The 17,414-nt window shown below is 30.8% G+C and overlaps 1 protein-coding gene across 8 annotated transcripts; it reads right to left on the reverse strand.

Annotated features, from left to right (window-relative positions):
- Positions 1-17,307, reverse strand: LOC129917901 (polyadenylate-binding protein). Of its 8 annotated transcripts, none has more exons than XR_008772897.1 (6): positions 12,741-12,933; positions 4,557-5,029; positions 3,486-4,488; positions 1,279-1,535; positions 928-1,068; positions 1-849 (listed from the first exon to the last, which is right to left on the reverse strand). XR_008772897.1 is itself a non-coding variant. In XM_055998110.1 (6 exons), exons 2-5 carry the CDS (start codon positions 12,904-12,906, stop codon positions 1,282-1,284), a joined length of 1,896 nt encoding a protein of 631 aa, XP_055854085.1. In that variant the 5' UTR covers positions 12,907-12,920; positions 17,193-17,307; the 3' UTR covers positions 1-1,068; positions 1,279-1,281. The 8 variants fall into 8 exon arrangements, 6 of the variants coding, with proteins under 6 accessions (XP_055854085.1, XP_055854084.1, XP_055854082.1 ...); XR_008772898.1 differs by having other exon boundaries at positions 1-874; XM_055998110.1 differs by adding an exon at positions 17,193-17,307 and having other exon boundaries at positions 1-1,068; positions 12,741-12,920.
- Between the last annotated feature and the right edge of the window lie 107 nt (positions 17,308-17,414).

Here is a 17,414-nt window from a genome sequence, read left to right on the forward strand (position 1 = left end):
TTTTTTTGTCTTTGTTTTTTTTTTTTACTCGGTTTTACGATTTTTTTGAGATTTTTTATATATAAAGTTTTTTATGTTTTTTTATATTTTTTTCATGAAGTTTTTTTTTATATTTTTTGTTTTAAAGTAGCAAAATCATATATTTCTCTCTTCCCTTTCATCTGACGACAATAATAACCATTTTTTTGGATAATTTTGTAAGTTTTTTTCATTTTTTTCTTTTCTCAAGTTTTTTTTTGTTTTTCTCTTTTTCCTATATTCCATTGTTTTGTTTTGTAAATTTTTTAAAATTTTTTGTTTCGTTTTACAATTTTTTTGAGATTTTTTTTATATATTTTATACATTTCTTTCATAAGAAGTTTTTTTTTCCTTTTTGTGTTTTTTTTCTTTTTTAATTAATTTTCGATTTTTTGTTTCTTTTTTATATGTTTTCCATTTTTATTGTATTTTTGCTTTTTTTAGTATATAAGATATTTTCTTCGTTTTGAGGGAAAAATTTAGGTTTTGGTTATTTATGGAAAAAAAAAATAATCAGAAACAGAAACAAATATAACAACCATCAGCTCTAGGAAAAAAATAATAAAAAAAAAAAATGAAAACGAAAATATGAAAGAATTAATTTTCGTAACTAAATGCACACAACGAAATTTATTGGGCAAAATGGGTGATACAATTCAAGGCACAATTTGCCTTTTATAAAAAAAAATTAATAAAGAATACTTATGCATTAGCAAGATAAGCCACTTTGAAAAGAGTAAAAAAAAATACTTGTGTCGGCTTCTATCCAAATTGATTGAGACACGTCGAAAAAACAACAAATGGCTTAATCTTCTTTTCTTTCTTCTTTATCTGCAAAAGGACCCGTGAAAAATATCTATTATTATTATTATTATCATTATTATTGCAATTAAAAAAAATACTCAAAACCTTTTTTGAAAAATTCTTCTTCGGTTTCAAAGCTTTAAGATATTTAAGATTGATTTTCAGTAATTGCTTGATTATTTCATTATTTTTTTTAGAGCTTCGGTATTCTGGTTGAATTCAAAAAAAAAAACTAAAAAGAAATTACTAAAGAAAAACAAAAAAAAAAAAAGTTGGGAGGATTATTATGACGTGTGAGTAGTAACGCGACTTGTGTAATGGTGTTAAAATATTTTTTTTTGTTTTTTTTTTTTAGATTGCTACTTTTTTTTTCTTGCAGGTTGTTGATTGATGTTGTTGTTTTTTTTTTTAATAAAGATGTTCAGTAAACGAGTAGATTTAAATGTGTTATTTTACTTTTTAGTTTTGTTGGTCCTTGACACGGTGAACCTGCAAAACTGCAACAGCTTCCTCAACCTTGGCTTTAAGGGCTTCATTGTCTTCCAACATGTGCAAGAGTTCAGAGTTTTCAATCTCCAACAACATGCCGGTGATTTTACCAGCCAACGATGGATACATACGCTCAATCAATGGATAGAGACGCTCACCCAAGATTTGTTTTTGATCTTGAGGTGCAGCATTAGCCAAAAGGGAAGCGATGAGTTTCTCTTGTCCTAGAAAAAAGAAAGTTAATAATACAAATTAGTCAAAATCAAGTTAATTTTGCGAACTATAATGTTTATAGAAATATTATTTGGTCAAAACTATTAAAGATACACAGAAAATGTAATGTTTCTATTTGTTGCAAAACTACTTGTGCGGCTTGAATGATTGTCAAGAAACACGGTAAGTTCAGCTATTTCATCTAACAGCTATGAATCTTAGTCCACTCAAAAGGTATTAATTGATCGACCAATGGGTAGTAAGCTGTAAATTTTAATCCGACCAACAAAAAGTGTTCAAAAACTAACCTAAAATCCTTTTTACCAAGATATACAAGAAATTCGATATTTTTGCTGTTGCAAAACTACTTGTGCGGCTTGAATGATTGTCAAGAAACACGGTAAGTTCAGCTATTTCATCTAACAACTATGAATCTTAGTCAACTCAAAACAAATAAATTGATCGACCAATGGGTAGTAAGCTGTAAATTTTAATCCGACCAAAAATAAAGTGTTCAAAAACTAACCTAAAACCCTTTTTTCCAAAAGATACAAGAAATTAATTGTATTTGTTGTTGCAAAACTACTTGTGCGGCTTGAATGAATGTCAAGAAACACGGTAAGTTCAGCTATTTCATCTAACAGCTATGAATCTTAGTCCACTCAAAAGGTATTAATTGATCGACCAATGGGTAGTAAGCTGTAAATTTTAATCCGAATAACAATAAAGTGTCCAAAAACTAACCTAGAATCCTTTTTACCAAGATATACAAGAAATTCGATATTTTTGCTGTTGCAAAACTACTTGTGCGGCTTGAATGATTGTCAAGAAACACGGTAAGTTCAGCTATTTCATCTAACAGCTATGAATCTTAGTCCACTCAAAACAAATAAATTGATAGACCAATGGGTAGTAAGCTGTACATTTTAATCCGAGCAACAATAAAGTGTTCAAAAACTAACCTAGAATCCTTTTTGCCAAAAGATGCAAGAAATTCCATGTATTTGTTGTTGCAAAACTACTTGTGCGGCTTGAATTATTGTCAAGAAACACGGTAAGTTCAGCTATTTCATCTAACAGCTATGAATCTTAGTCCACTCAAAACAAATAAATTGATCGACCAATGGGTAGTAAGCTGTAAATTTTAATCCGACCAAAAATAAAGTGTTCAAAAACTAACCGAGCCCTTTTTGCCAAAAGATGCAAAATATGGCATGTTTTTTTCTTACCAAACTAATTGTTCAAAAACTAACTGAGAACCCTTTTTGCCAAAAGATGGAAAAAAATTCAATGTTTTTGTTGTTGCAAAACTACTTGTGCGGCTTGAATGAATGTCAAGAAACACGGTAAGTTCAGCTATTTCATCTAACAGCTATGAATCTTAGTCCACTCAAAAGGTATTAATTGAACGACCAATGGGTAGTAAGCTGTAAATTTTAATCCGAATAACAATAAAGTGTCCAAAAACTAACCTAGAATCCTTTTTACCAAGATATACAAGAAATTCGATATTTTTGCTGTTGCAAAACTACTTGTGCGGCTTGAATGATTGTCAAGAAACACGGTAAGTTCAGCTATTTCATTTAACAGCTATGAATCTTAGTCCACTCAAAACAAATAAATTGATCGACCAATGGGTAGTAAGCTGTAAATTTTAATCCGACCAAAAATAAAGTGTTCAAAAACTAACCTAGAACCCTTTTTGCCAAAATTTGCAAGAAATGCCATGTTTTTGTTGTTGCAAAACTACTTGTGCGGCTTGAATGATTGTCAAGAAACACGGTAAGTTCAGCTATTTTATCTAACAGCTGTGAATCTTAGTCAACTCAAAATATGTAAATTGATCGACCAATGGGTGAAAAGCTGTAAATTATAATCCTACCAACAACACATTATGTCTCTTTCAAACATCAAAAATACAATATTTCTGAGAAAACAAAGAATATAACAATTTTTTTTACCTTTTGGATGCATCTGTTGTACAGCAGCTTGAGCTTGGACTTGCTGTGCTGGTGGATTGCGCATATTTGCTGTGTATTTGTAATTGGGAGCACGTGGTTGTGGTCCTGTGGCAATTGGAGCTGCCATCTGAATGTTGGCTGTAACAGCCTGTTGTCCGGTAATGGCACGTGCACCAGTATTTCTCAATGCACTTGCTGTTGCTGCAGCATGAGCGCCTTGGACAGCTTGTGGAGCTCCACGGGCACCTTGTGGCCTGAATTGAGCTGTCGATGCAGCCATAGCAGCATTTTGGAATCCACCGGCGGCAGCAGCTGCTCCCTGAGCAACTCCTTGTCCAACAGCAGCTGGACGAACTTGTGGTGCCCAGCGTGGTGTGTTGCGCATTGGTGTGGTGACTTGTGGGCCAAAGAATCGTTGGCTGGGAGCCATTGTTGGAACGAAGAATCCACCAGCAGCATTAGGCTGGAAGATTTGTCCAATTTGTTGCATGCGCATGCCAGACATGTGACGCATGTATTGTGAAGCAAGGTGAGCTTTACGATCTTCCTTGCGTTGAGCCAAAGCAACGTACAATGGCTTGGAGCCAACAACACGTCCATTAAGCTCTGTGACGGCGCATGTGGCTTCGTTTGGCGAAATGAAGCAAACGAATCCGAATCCCTTGGAACGACCATCCTCGTCGGTCATGACCTTGGCAGATGTTATTGTGCCGTAGAGTGAGAACTCCTTGCGAAGGCGTTCATCATCGATGCTGTCGTCAAGATTCTTGACGTACAAGTTAACACCATAAACTGATTCGTGGCGTTTCTTCTTGAGCTCTTCGAATTTACGACGCAATTCCATTTGACGTTCGGCCTTCTTTTGGGCACGGGCAACGTACAAATTCTTGCCATCTGTCATTTCTTTGCCATTCAGTGCAGTAACAGCGGCCTCAGCAGCTTCAGTTGTCTCGTAGGCAACAAATCCAAAGCCTTTGCCTTTTCCATCTTCTTTGGTCATAACCTGAGAAATTAAAAAAAAAAACGTTAATGTAAGAAACATCCAAAACAATCAACACCATTTCAACTAACCTTATGACTTGTGATCTTTCCGAATACCTCAAAGAGTTCCTTTAATTTTTCATCATCAAAATCTTCGCCGAAGTTCTTCACATAAACGTTTGTGAATAGCTTAGCCTTTTCGCCCAATTCCTTCTCGCGTTCCTTGTGTGGAATGAATTTGCCTACGTAGACTTTTTTAGCAGCCAACAACATGCCATTTACTTTTTCAATAGACATATTGGCAGCTTCTTCTGTCTCAAAATGTACAAAACCGTATCCCTTTGAATTGTTTTTCTCATCGACGGCGACTTTGCAACTGAGAATATTACCAAAAGCAGAGAATGTATCGTAGATGGCTTTGTTGTCGATGCTTTTGTCTAGATTTTTGATGAAAACATTACCGACACCGGAACGACGAAGTGATGGATCACGTTGAGACCACATAATGCGAATTGGTCGATTTCTGATTAAATCAAAATTCATTGTGTCAAGTGCACGTTCAGCTGCAAGTGAGAGAAATTTTTTTTTTTTTTTTTTAATTTTAATTATCTTTTTAATTAAGAGAAAACTATGGAAAATATTGATATTGCCAAACTACTTCTGTTGATTGAATAAATTTCAAAAAAACACGGTAATAGTTTAGCTATTTATTGTTACAGCTGTGAATCTTAGTCAACTCAAAATTAGATAAATTGATTGACCAATGGGTGTAAAGCTGTTGATATTTAAGTGATCATTTTTGGTGTTAAATGCGATTCGAATAGAATTTTTTTAAAACCTAAGAGTTAAGCATGTTTTTATTAAAGAAATGAAAGTTAATCCAACGAAAGGGTTTACAACTATCGACTAATTGTTGTCGACTGAAAAAGAAATAGAAAAGTCCATCATATGATCCAATAGATTATTTTCAAAACCACATATTATAGGTTTTAAAGCTATGCATTCATTCGATTTATAAGTCAATTAACATGCACGTTATTAGGTATTATTCCAATCAATCCAGTTTTATCAATAAAAAAATCATCAACAATCAATTGAATTTAAATTACAGTTATACCTCGCATAGCATAAAATGCAATAAAAAAAATAATAATAATCAGGAATGCATGAATCATTGCTGATCAAGGCAAATCATCTTTTGGGGGAGTTTCTCTCTCTGTTGCAGTCAAGTGATTCAGATCAATTGTAATTCAAATTTAATTCTTATGAAATATAATTGTAAACTTCCTTATCAGTTTAAGGTCTTGTATAACATAATTGCACATTGAACTTATCTTTTTCCCTCGTGTTCGTCAATGAATCACATAGTTAAACGTTATCTTATCGAAGTTTATTGAAACAAAAATTAAGCAAGACTAGATTTATTGACCAAAAGAAAATAATTTCTTGAATTCTCTGGAATGTTCGTAACATATGTTCGTAGATACAGACTTAGAGCCCGTTTGTCAATGCTGAGTCAAGTCAGAGTTATAGTTAATCCTGCAAATTAATTTAATTATAGTCAACTCAAGAAGTAAATTTTTACTGAAGGATGGATGCGGAAAGAGTGTATCCAGAGTTTAATCAAGATTATAGGTGATTCCACTCGTGGTTAACTTAAATCTTACACTGAAAAATTGGGCCTAAGTGTAATAAGGTGTGAAATTGTCTTCTAGTTTTAAAATGCTCTGTGAATAAGGCGAATCAGTTTTAAGGACTGTGTCAAGTTTTGTTATGACAAATACTGCCGTTCCAATCTAATTACAGACAAGAAAGCAAATGGAAATCCTCTATGGTTCAACACTGATCAGAAGTGGAAGATAAAGTACTTTGTCATGTCCATAAAATTCAATCGATAAGAACTGTATCAAGTATTCTATAAGCCAAGATAAAGTCTGTTATACTTATACATAATACTGGGAAAAATTTCTCCTAATAGGCTATTGATTATGTAGTTTAGAAAGGAACTAAGACGTTCAAGTTTTTTTATTGCAGGAATCGTTCAATGGGTTATAAAAGAAGATAAAACCGCGGAGTGCTATTAAATGAGAGGGTGGAAACTGAAGATAGGGGTGCAAAGGCCCCTTTTTTGTTTTTTTCAATATACCTCGTAAACCAAGCAAAATTTTAATATATTGCACATATAACTTTTTGTAGAAAATTAAATTTCCTATTGGAATAATGTTTTTTAAAAATTGAAATTTCCATACCAAAATAGTCGAAACAATCATAAAAAAAATATCAAAAAAATCGATTTTTTGAGTTTTTTTGCTTTTTTACTTGTAAATTTTGTTTGGGTTGAGATAGACATAAACGTTGCTTCAAAGAAAAAAAGAAGATTAAATTTCCTTCAAAATGCTGTACTCACTAAATTTTTTCATTGAAAATTAACCGAAGTATGTCCATTTTAATCTAGCTTTTTTTTCGCATTTTTAGTTTTACTCAAGTAAAACAGAAACATTTGAGGGGAAAGTACGATAACGTAAGCACCAAGAACTGATAATGAAATTCTGTAGACGGGTTAAATACAATCATTGTTTACTATGGGAGGGGGGGTCAATGTCCACCCGTTTTGGCGGGAGGGGCAATTTTCTAGAAAAAATACTTAAAATAAAAAAAAATTATTAAAAAACAACGGCAACACTTACAGTTTTGATTGATGCTTTTTTCAAAATCTAGAATTATAAACTTAATATTAATTTTAAAATGAAGTTATTTTAATCAATTGTTTTTGATTTTAAGCAATGTATGTGTTTCTATTAAGTTTTTTTGCCATCAATAACATCAATCAAAACTTCAAATTAACTTTTTATAAATGTTGTATTCATCGCGATTGTTGTTTTTAAAATGTTAAAAAGGCAATTCTAATTTGAAATTGATTGTATAAAAATTGTAAAAATAATAATCTTTACCTATCAACCCAACTTACAACTCGTTAAGACAAAATGCAAAAACCTAGAGAAAGGAAGGAGAAAAACCCAGTTTTTCAGACCATGTTACTAAAAATTAACCGAAACAAAAATAAATTCATAATTTGCTACAATATCCGTTGAGTAATCTGCCTGACTAAATTGTATCTGCTGCGGAATTTATTTTTTGTTTTATTTTTCTTTATAATTCCGCAAAAATAAATTCACCATGTACATGCATTGTACCCATGTAATATAATCTATACCTACTCCAGATTCTATAGTGACAGTGAGCTCTGAACACGTTTTTAACTTGTTCCAATAGAGATACGAAAAAAACATAACGACCTTGTATTTCATTTTTAACATGTTTCGTAAGTTTTTTTTTCATTTTTGCGCAACATGCAACCAATCAAGGTTACCTACCAAAAATAAAAGCAAAATTTACGTTGCAAACTGGCATAAATCAAAAAAATAATACTCCACATGCGTCTCAGAATTATTTCTTTCAATAACCAAATGAAGAATGTGAATTGACTCATGCATAATGTATTCAATTTTTCAAATTATTATCAATGGGTTACTAGCAAAAGACATAGCTTAATAGCTAGCTAGACTATTGAAAGTTGACCACTGTGTGATCAAGCTCATGTGTTATTCATACTAAACATTCCAACACAGTCCAAAGACCTTTTTTTTTACAAAAATAAAAATAAAAACACTACTTTCATCATTAAGCTTGCGACAGACGAAACATAAATTAAAGAAGCACAAGAAAAAAAAAAAGTGAAAGGGTAAATCGAGTAACAATGTTGTACATTATGTATAGACTGCTTATGTATATTTTTTATATGACTGTGGTTTAACGAGTTTAGCACATCGTTATTTTGGATGCTTAAGGCATATGTGTATTTGCTTTGGAATTAATTGTGAATCTGAAATTCGAGTATTATTCATCCTTGTGGCGGATGAGAGAAAGGAAAAAAGAAATATAAACACTCTCAAGGTGAAAGTTTAATACTCTTTTAATATACAAAGCACATACGGCTTACCAGAAAGGCAGGCAGGCAAAAAGCGGGTAGTGACAAAGAATATATTCATCGAAATACTTCAATAAAAACTAAAAACAAACAAAAAAATAACAAAGCACTATAAAAATGCATCTTGAATACTTAAAATGTGCTGACAACGACTAGCAACCATATGAATGTGAACAATAAAAGTTGATAAAAAAATGTGCTTGGGAACACAAGAGTCAGATGATGACGAGTCATCAAGAATATATCAACGTCTGCAAAAGTTTCCTTTTGAAAATCTGGTTTCTTACAAAATAATGTTCTCAATCCGAAACGTGGCGATAATAAACAAAGGATAGGTCGAAAATCTACTTCAATTATTTGGTTCATTTATTGCTGTCAACAATGCAGGCTTTAGATAGAATTAATGTAATATCCCTGGCCACCTTCTGTGTAAATGGACATATTAATGAAGCATTAAATTATGTTTGTTTGGCCTTTAATAGTCGTCACTCAGAAGAGGTTTTTGTATGGCTTTTTCATCAATAAATTTATATTGAAGGTTTTGAACAACTTGTTTCTGTTACCAGCAAGCAGTCGTCACTCAAGTTAAGAAAAATCTCTTTAGTGATGGCAGTGAATACGGACTGAATTTGTTAAAGTATAGATCGGATCGGATCTAGGATCGGAGAAAGGTTGAAGAAAAAGGGTTTCAGTGCATTATGACGAAATCGTCAAAATTATTGAGCTGAGTTTAAAGAGCAACGTTATTTCAGTTGATGGAATACAACGACTACTGTATACTGAAAATTGACACGTCGCTTGCGCATCAACATCGAAGCTTTTGTACGACCAAAAAACACGCACAGAAATCTCATTTTTAAGGAACTCTGTCCACTGAAAAATCACAACATTTCCATTAGAAGTACAGGTCAAAAAATACTAGAATTCGACAGTTTCGTGTAAACAGAAGAAGAAAAAAAAAACACTAACCAGTGCTAATTGAAGAAGTTCAGATGCAGATAGGCTTACGCAGAATTGAATGATTCACCCAGCTTAAACGGTCAATGAACTACATTAATCTTGTAATAGTAATCTTTTGATTTTAACAAAGACGTTATTAATTTTGGAAAATTTTATTTTTTTCGTATTAGTTTCAAAATATGTGTTATGTACTTCATTTAAGTTACTACAAATGTCTCAACACCTACAAGGATTTAAAAAGAAAAATAAAGTGGAAAGTAAATAAAATCGATAATAAATGTTGTCATATTAAATTCAATGGAATATAAAAAAAGATAATACGTTTTTCTTCAAGTTGTTTTTTTTTTTGCTTATCAAGTCCCTTTGAGAAGTCGGAGATTTTTGTTGTTTTTTTTTTACATTTCTGCAAAACTCGTTCCATTACACAATAAGCATTGCATATGTTTTTTTTGCAAAAAAATATTATCAACAAAGAAAAATCCCCTGTGAAGTAATGAAATAAAAAAAATAAAAGTACAAAAGTGAATGGAAAGTACATACCTACTTACTTACTTACAACCTATACAACCACACATGAAGAAGTGAGGAACAAAACCATTGTCTTAAAACTTGTTTAAAGAATTTTTGTTTAAAAAGAGGCCTTTGTCCATCTGCTTCTTCTTGTCCTTTTAACTACGCATTTCATCGAGCATTAAATGATCTTTTAGAAAATACATATTTAGGTATTATAGATATGGAACACATTTGGGAACCAAACAAATTTGAATAACTCTCTGGATCGAAAATCAGCAAATTTAGGAATGAAAACCAAACAAAGAGAGGACAGTTTTGTTATTTTTCAGTAGGTACGTATGTATGTACATATATTATAATAACCTTGGAACGTTTTTGCATAAAATGGTAAACATTAAATGACTCTAGCCTATTAAAGAAGTTGGCTGAACGAGGAGCATTGGAACAAGTTCTAACGGATAGATCGGTTTTGTTAAACAAACAACAAGCGAAAATAAACAAGAATTTTGCATACAATCAGATCAATTTGTGTTTGGTGATGCGGATTTTTTGTATTGTATTTAAACCTCTATTATAGGCACACCTTTCAATATTTTGAGACATTATGTATATGAAATTGACGTAGAATTTTCCAAGGAACTCTAATATTATATTTTCAACACAATAATGAGACTTTTTTGCGGACACTTTTTTGAAAAATTATTTGTTCGTCCAAAATTCATAACTTTTTTAAATAAAAACATAAGATAAAAAAATTATTGAAAAAGTAGTTAAATTCTTGTACTAAAATAAACAAAAAATCTCTTATTCAATTATTTACAGTTAAGTTTTTTAATCGCTGCTTGAAAAAATGATTTTTTAGAAGAGTGAAAAATGACGATTTGTATGAAACTAATGGAGGACTATTAAAATATGACTTATAATATAATATATGCGATGACAGGTGTACCTATAAGTTTGCGATTATATATCTATTAAATTTAACCATGTGAGTTAAATTTAAGTCGGTGATAAGACTGCTTATAGGTATTTTAATTTGCGAATTTAAAAAAAAGCTAATCGAGTAGATTTCCGCGGAGAGAATCAAAGCGTGTTCAGTGGTGGGTTTTGGTTACAGAAAAAGTATGGAATCAACCGTTTTCATGACACCTAGGTTTAAGCATAACATTGAGATTATAGATGCTGCATATGTGTTGGTTTATTTCGTTTATTGGAACTGTTTAATATGAGCGCTACTCGTTTAACTGATGATTAGAATATTTGGTTTCGAAAAAATTGCAAGTACGCGACTAGCCTAAGAGGAATTAATAAATCTCTTTTCTTGAAAGGTTTTCATTGAAAATGATAAAAAAAAAAATTACCTCATAGGGAGTTGACTGTTTTGTAGTCCTACCTCTTAAACTTCATGTTTCATCGTCAATGCTCATCGAACAAAGGAAGATAACATCAAGAACCATTTGCTGATTTGAATTCCTTGATTAAAACTAATGATCAACTTAAATACTTAAAATTTCAGCAAACGGTTCTGAAAGCATATCTCTCGAGTAAAATATCTGTGTTTCTGACGCATACTAAATTATTCAACCCATAAAGTTAGTGTTACATAATTGAGATTTTTTGTATAAATACTGAATTTAGTATGATACCTATGCAAAAGCTTAGAGATTCATTATCTTAAATTTAAGCATTAATTAAAGTGGACCCAAAAATAAAGCATTGCATAAAACAAGCTTCGTTGATGAGATGACTATCATTGAAGGAATTCAATGATGAACTCACCTTCAATTCAGGTTGCATTTTCAAATAAAAGTTTATAAATTTTTCTGTATTTTTTGCTCAACCCTATTATATCTATATATCCATATTATTTGTTTATGTATTTTTTTTTAATACATAATTTACATATTGTATAATTTAAATGCACAAAAATGGATTTACGCCCCAAATTTGTGAACTAGATTATATTTTTTATCTTTTCAAAGTTCATTCATTACAAATCTCTTTCATCATCTTGAATACAACAAACAGTAAAAAAAAAAAAAAAAGTTCCCCAATAAATCAATAAACCTATCTTGTGACATAAATTTATCCATAAAACAGATGACAGGGCAAATTTCCTACAATCAATTTTATCAACTACCTACAAACCTACGTAGTTGTAGGTATTAAGAAAGAATAATCAATATGAGGAGGTAACTTTTAAATTAGAATAGAACTTAAAACTCTCCTCATTTTATATCATTAGTCATAAATTATAAAATGTAAATAAAATAAATAAATAAAAATTTTAATCATAATCATCATCATTCTCCTGTAAAAAAAAAAATACAAAAAAAAACTAAAAGCCACGTTGTCATGGCAACACTACTCCCCATATTATCATTTTCAAAACAAAACACACATGTTTATCTGCTTTGCTTCTTCTCTGCAAAAAAAAAAAATGAAAGCACAACATTTGCCTTCTCTGTAAACAACAAGGACAAACATATACAACAACTTTCTTTCTTTTTTTCCACACTGGAAAGGATTCCAGTGTGTGGAAGTGGAAATTCCTTCTTCTTTCGTGTCACGGCATTTTTTTTGTTCAACTCAACAAAAATGGCGACCAGACGACGGAAAAACTTGACGAAATTAAAGTAAAATGGACGCAATTTTTTCTTTCTACAGCGACAGCGCTGCACACACCGACTAAATATGACTCCGAAAAAATGACACCAAAAAATGACCACGTGTTTAAATAATTTTTCAATCTTTTATCATTGATTTATGATTTTTTTCCAAATTGAAATTGCAAAAATAATTAGAATACTTACCATCAGCTGGTTGGGCAAAATTAACGTAAGCATATCCAAGCGAACGTCGTGTAATTACATCGCGGCACACACGGATCGATAGCACGGGCCCAGCTGAAGAGAATTTTTCAAAGAGGCCAGCCTCATTCACATCCTGGTGCAAGTCTCCAACGTATAGGGAAGCCATTTGATAATTGGGTCCTGTTGAATTCATTTTTTTTTTATTATATAGTTTATTCTTTTTGTTAGTTTTAGCTTAGAATTAGATTAGTATTGTTTTTTTTTTGTTTAATTTAAATCGTACTCGAAACTACGCTCTCTCAGAAAAATCTACTACACAAAGAAAAGTTATTTTTTTCTCAAAAGAAACTGCAACGAGAAGAAAAAAAAATCACTGCCATTTTTTTCCTTTCTAGAATTTTTATTTCATTTTGATTTTTCTGTATTTTTTTCTTCAACATCGACAGCAAGCAAATGGAAAAAGTGTCTACGTCAATTACAGTTATAAAAAAATTCTTTTCATTTTTTTTTTCTTTGGCGAGTAGCGAGAAAAAAGTTCGTATGTACACTTTTTATTAAAGGAGAAAAAAAAACAACAACCACTCACGTTTTTTTTTTCTTTTTTATATAAATTATAATAAATTCAACACTGCTCGATTTTTGCTACTTTTTTTCAATTTTTTTTTGTGTTTTGGGTTTTTTTTGTAATATTTTTTAAATTTTTTTATATTTTTTTTTTTTTAATTTTTTTTTATTTTTTGTCACAAAAAAGAATTGTGAGAAAAGTCGTGTAAACTTCAAGCACGACCGCCCACCAAAACGGACCCTACTCGACTCGTTTGAGGGTAGATTGAAAATGAACGAGCGATTGGTGAATTTGTTGCTTCGTTGTGTTGAATTTTTTATTTTGGTGGAGGAATTGTTGAGAAATCTACTGGAAAGTTGATGGTGAAATAGCGAGGTGTGAGTGAGATGTCGAATGTATGGATGTGAATTGAGGGAAAAGTAACGAATTTCAACAGTAGTAAGGTTGAATATTAACGAATTTAAAATAATTTATTTAAACATTTTATTAAACATTTTAAGCTGAGCTTAGGAAAAACTCCTTTGTCATCTATTACACGAAGCCTCAAGAGGCTTGACTCTTTTCGAATTTTCTTTTGATAACACTGGTCAACAAAATTGAACTTTTTTTTTGCCACAAGAACCAAAATATACTTTTCTAGAGGTTTTTGACGTGCTGAACTCGAATCTGAAATGACGTTTTTCGGCATTTTCTAACGGTAATATTTCATAAACTTAGTCCAATACATATTTTCTGACTTCATTTTCGAGTTCAGCACATCAAAAACATATAGAAAAGTATATTCTGGTTCTTGTGGCAAAAACCTTGTTGACCAGTGTAACCATTCTGTGAGGCGCGAACTATTACACAATGCCTCTTGAGTCAAAACTCAAATTTGACATTTCTATTTTGATTTAAAATTTTTTGTTGTTGTATTGAACCAAGAAGCAAAAAGAAATGAAAGGAAATAATGGGCTTTTAACCAATCTGTCTTTTGTCTTTTTCATTTCTATCATAACTGTTTATTAAAGAAGTACAAGAAAAAACCAACCAATCAAATCAAATCAATTCTGAGGAAAACAAACGAATACATGCATAATACGCCAGTTTTCCTCAGAATTGAAATGTCAAAAGTTTTTTTCTGTTTTTTTTTTTTTTTTCATCGACACTGACGTTTGGCTTAAAAGCCCAATTGAAAAAAGAAAAAGTGGAAAAAGAAACCGCAAAAAAGAGTCTCAGAATTTCGACCCACGACTCTCCGGTGGGATAATTTTTTCTTTCATCTTTTTTCTCTTTTGCACTCATTTTGTTTAAAAAGAGAGCTGACTTTCTGTTAAACGAAATTACTTTAAAAGATAATCTATATTATATTTTGAAGTCGAGAAGCCTTGGTATAAGAGGCAGAAAAACTATGTTGAAATTAAAAAATACATAAATGTGTAACCAATCTACTAATCTATTCGTTAAAGCCATAACTATGTAGAATAGGGTGGTCCTTATTTGCTTTTTAGAAAAAACTACAAAAAAAGGTTTTTTAAACCTTTCTGCATCATTATTTTTAATTTTGTGTTCGGAAAAACTGTCACAAATTGAGTTTGAAAATTTTCACTTTTGGACTTTTTGCAAAAAGTGTCCGTTGTAGTTATACCTTTATGAACTTAAATAGCCGCCATTCGTTAGAAATACTGAGAAAAAATTTCCCTAATTTTTTTAAGACTTTTATTTGACTTCCTTCTTCCCCCGGATTCAACGCCAATCTACTAATCTATTCGTTAAAGCCATAACTATGTAGAATAGGGTGGTCCTTATTTGCTTTTTAGAAAAAACTACAAAAAAAAGGTTTTTTAAACCTTTCTGCATCATTATTTTTAATTTTGTGTTCGGAAAAACTGTCACAAATTGAGTTTGAAAATTTTCACTTTTGGACTTTTTGCAAAAAGTGTCCGTTGTAGTTATACCTTTATGAACTTAAATAGCCGCCATTCGTTAGAAATACTGAGAAAAAATTTCCCTAATTTTTTTAAGACTTTTATTTGACTTCCTTCTTCCCCCGGATTCAACGCCAAATTTTCATAAAATGTCATTTCCTTTGATATTTTAGGTAATTTTATATTGGACTTTTCTAATTGTACCGGAAGACTAATCAGTTGAAATAAAAATTCACAAAAATTATAGAATTTTTTTTTCGCTATTTAAAACTAATTGCTGTCCATCCACCGTGGAATTTCGGCAAAAAGCAATATAAGGACCACCCCTTAATGTACAATGATTTAAAAAGTGGGAAACTTAAAAAAGTAAAATATTTTTAATTTCTTTCTAGCGCTATTTATTTTTGGAAAAAACTACAAAAATTGTTTTTGAAACCGCAAACTAAGCTTTCTGCATAATTATATCAACTTTTTCTCTCGGAAAAACTATCACAAAATGCGTTCACTTTTGAACTTCTTCCAAACAGTGGACGTTGTAGTTATGCCTTTAAGCCTAACCACTGAAGGAATTTGCTTTAAACTTATAGATAAGAGTTTTGGGCGATTTCGTAGAGAAAGATATTGATTTTTTATTTTATGTTACATTGATATATCTATTGGTTATTGAGTAGTTAAAGTGTAAATTTTAATAAATAGGCCAAAATTGTTAATAATGATAAGAAATTTTTTTCGAATTTAATCTTTTTTCATTTTTTGCATTTTCCGAGAATATGTACTATGGTATACTAATGTAAATTTATGTTTACACAATAATAGGGAAGGTTTTCACCAAATTTCGTAGAAAAAAACATCTTTTTGAAAAAGATAAAAATAAAAAACCAAAAACTCGGTTTTTTGAATTTTTCATATAAATTTTGAGGTTATGTGAAAAAATTGTAAATGCATAAGTTGTAGATCTTTTTATTACCCACAACTGTGCCATACAACTTTTTTCCATAGAACTTGTAGTTTTGCCGGAATTTGAGATATATAATTTTTTACCATTAAAAGCTCAACCCACCCACTTCCCGAACTCGGCTCGCCCGTAATTTATTTTTCCTTTAATTTTTATCATATTCACCTACTTTTCCAATGGGTTTCATCCTATTATGATTTTTTTTTTTGGTTTCAAAAATTATCGACCCTGGTCTTAAAGGGATACCTAATTTTTTAAAAAATGTTCAAAAATTCTTTTTCATACATGAAATTTTATGTTATACTTTAATTGGATGTTTCTTTAAGACTTCATCTTTGACTTCTTCGAATTCTAAAACATTCATGAAAACTTAATGATAGATAGTCGGCCCTACTAACAATTTTGCTTCTATAATGCTTTACAGAAGCAACAATTGTATCTGTAAAGCTTTATAGAACCAAAATTGTTTGTCGGGGGGTCACTATATGAACTAAATAAAAGTCCACGTAATTATTTTAGCGTTGTAATTAGTTTCTTTTTTACATAACAACTAGTGCAAATGTTCTGTAAATTTTATTACTAGCGATAAAATGTTTGAATGATGTTAAAATCCATTTCATCTCATCAAAATAAAAGAAATTTTTTAAGTTTAAAATCAAAAAATTTGCTTTATTCATGAATGAAAATAGATTTTAGAGACTTTGAGAAACATTTTTCGCCAGTGATAGTTACAGAATTTAGAAATTCTATAAATAAAAACAGTTGCTCAAAAAACGAGGGACCTGAATAAATTTCAGAAAAGATAATCGCAATCAAACATGAGGAAGGCTTTGCTAAAAATAAAGTACATTTCACTATTTGTTTCACAAAATCAACAACTATGTCTTCGTGTATCGTCTCATCTCTAGCAGATCAACTTAACAAGTAAAATAAAACTTTCGATTAAACCCCAAAAGAGGAAATTTTGTCTTCATTAAATATTTAAACAAGCGGTTAAAATTTGAACTTAAAAAAAAGTAACTTACCAAATTGTTTTCTTTTTTATGAAATTTCAGGAAAAAATATTTATAAATTTGCACAAATAATATATAAATGCTCGGTGGGCTTTTCTTTTAAATTATTTATAAAAAAAAACAAAGGACAAAAATTAACAAAAGATGGTTTAAATATTTTTGAATTCAGAACATTTTTTTCCCCTTTTTTTATTTGAAAATAAAAATAATTCAAAAATCGAAAAATTAAATTAA

Source organism: Episyrphus balteatus, chromosome 4 (assembly GCF_945859705.1).
Source record: "Episyrphus balteatus chromosome 4, idEpiBalt1.1, whole genome shotgun sequence".
In the NCBI taxonomy this organism is placed as follows: Eukaryota; Metazoa; Arthropoda; class Insecta; order Diptera; family Syrphidae; genus Episyrphus; species Episyrphus balteatus.

Bases quoted from the DNA above. Each gene is read 5' to 3' on its own strand.
- LOC129917901 (XM_055998107.1), bottom strand. From the start codon at position 12,933: ATGAATTCAACAGGACCCAATTATCAAATGGCTTCCCTATACGTTGGA. The intron at 4,489-4,556 runs GTTAGTTGAAAT...TTAATTTCTCAG, and splicing joins GAAAGATCACAAGTCATAAG to GTTATGACCAAAGAAGATGG. The intron at 1,536-3,485 runs GTAAAAAAAATT...TCTTTTTTCTAG, and splicing joins ACAACAGATGCATCCAAAAG to GACAAGAGAAACTCATCGCT.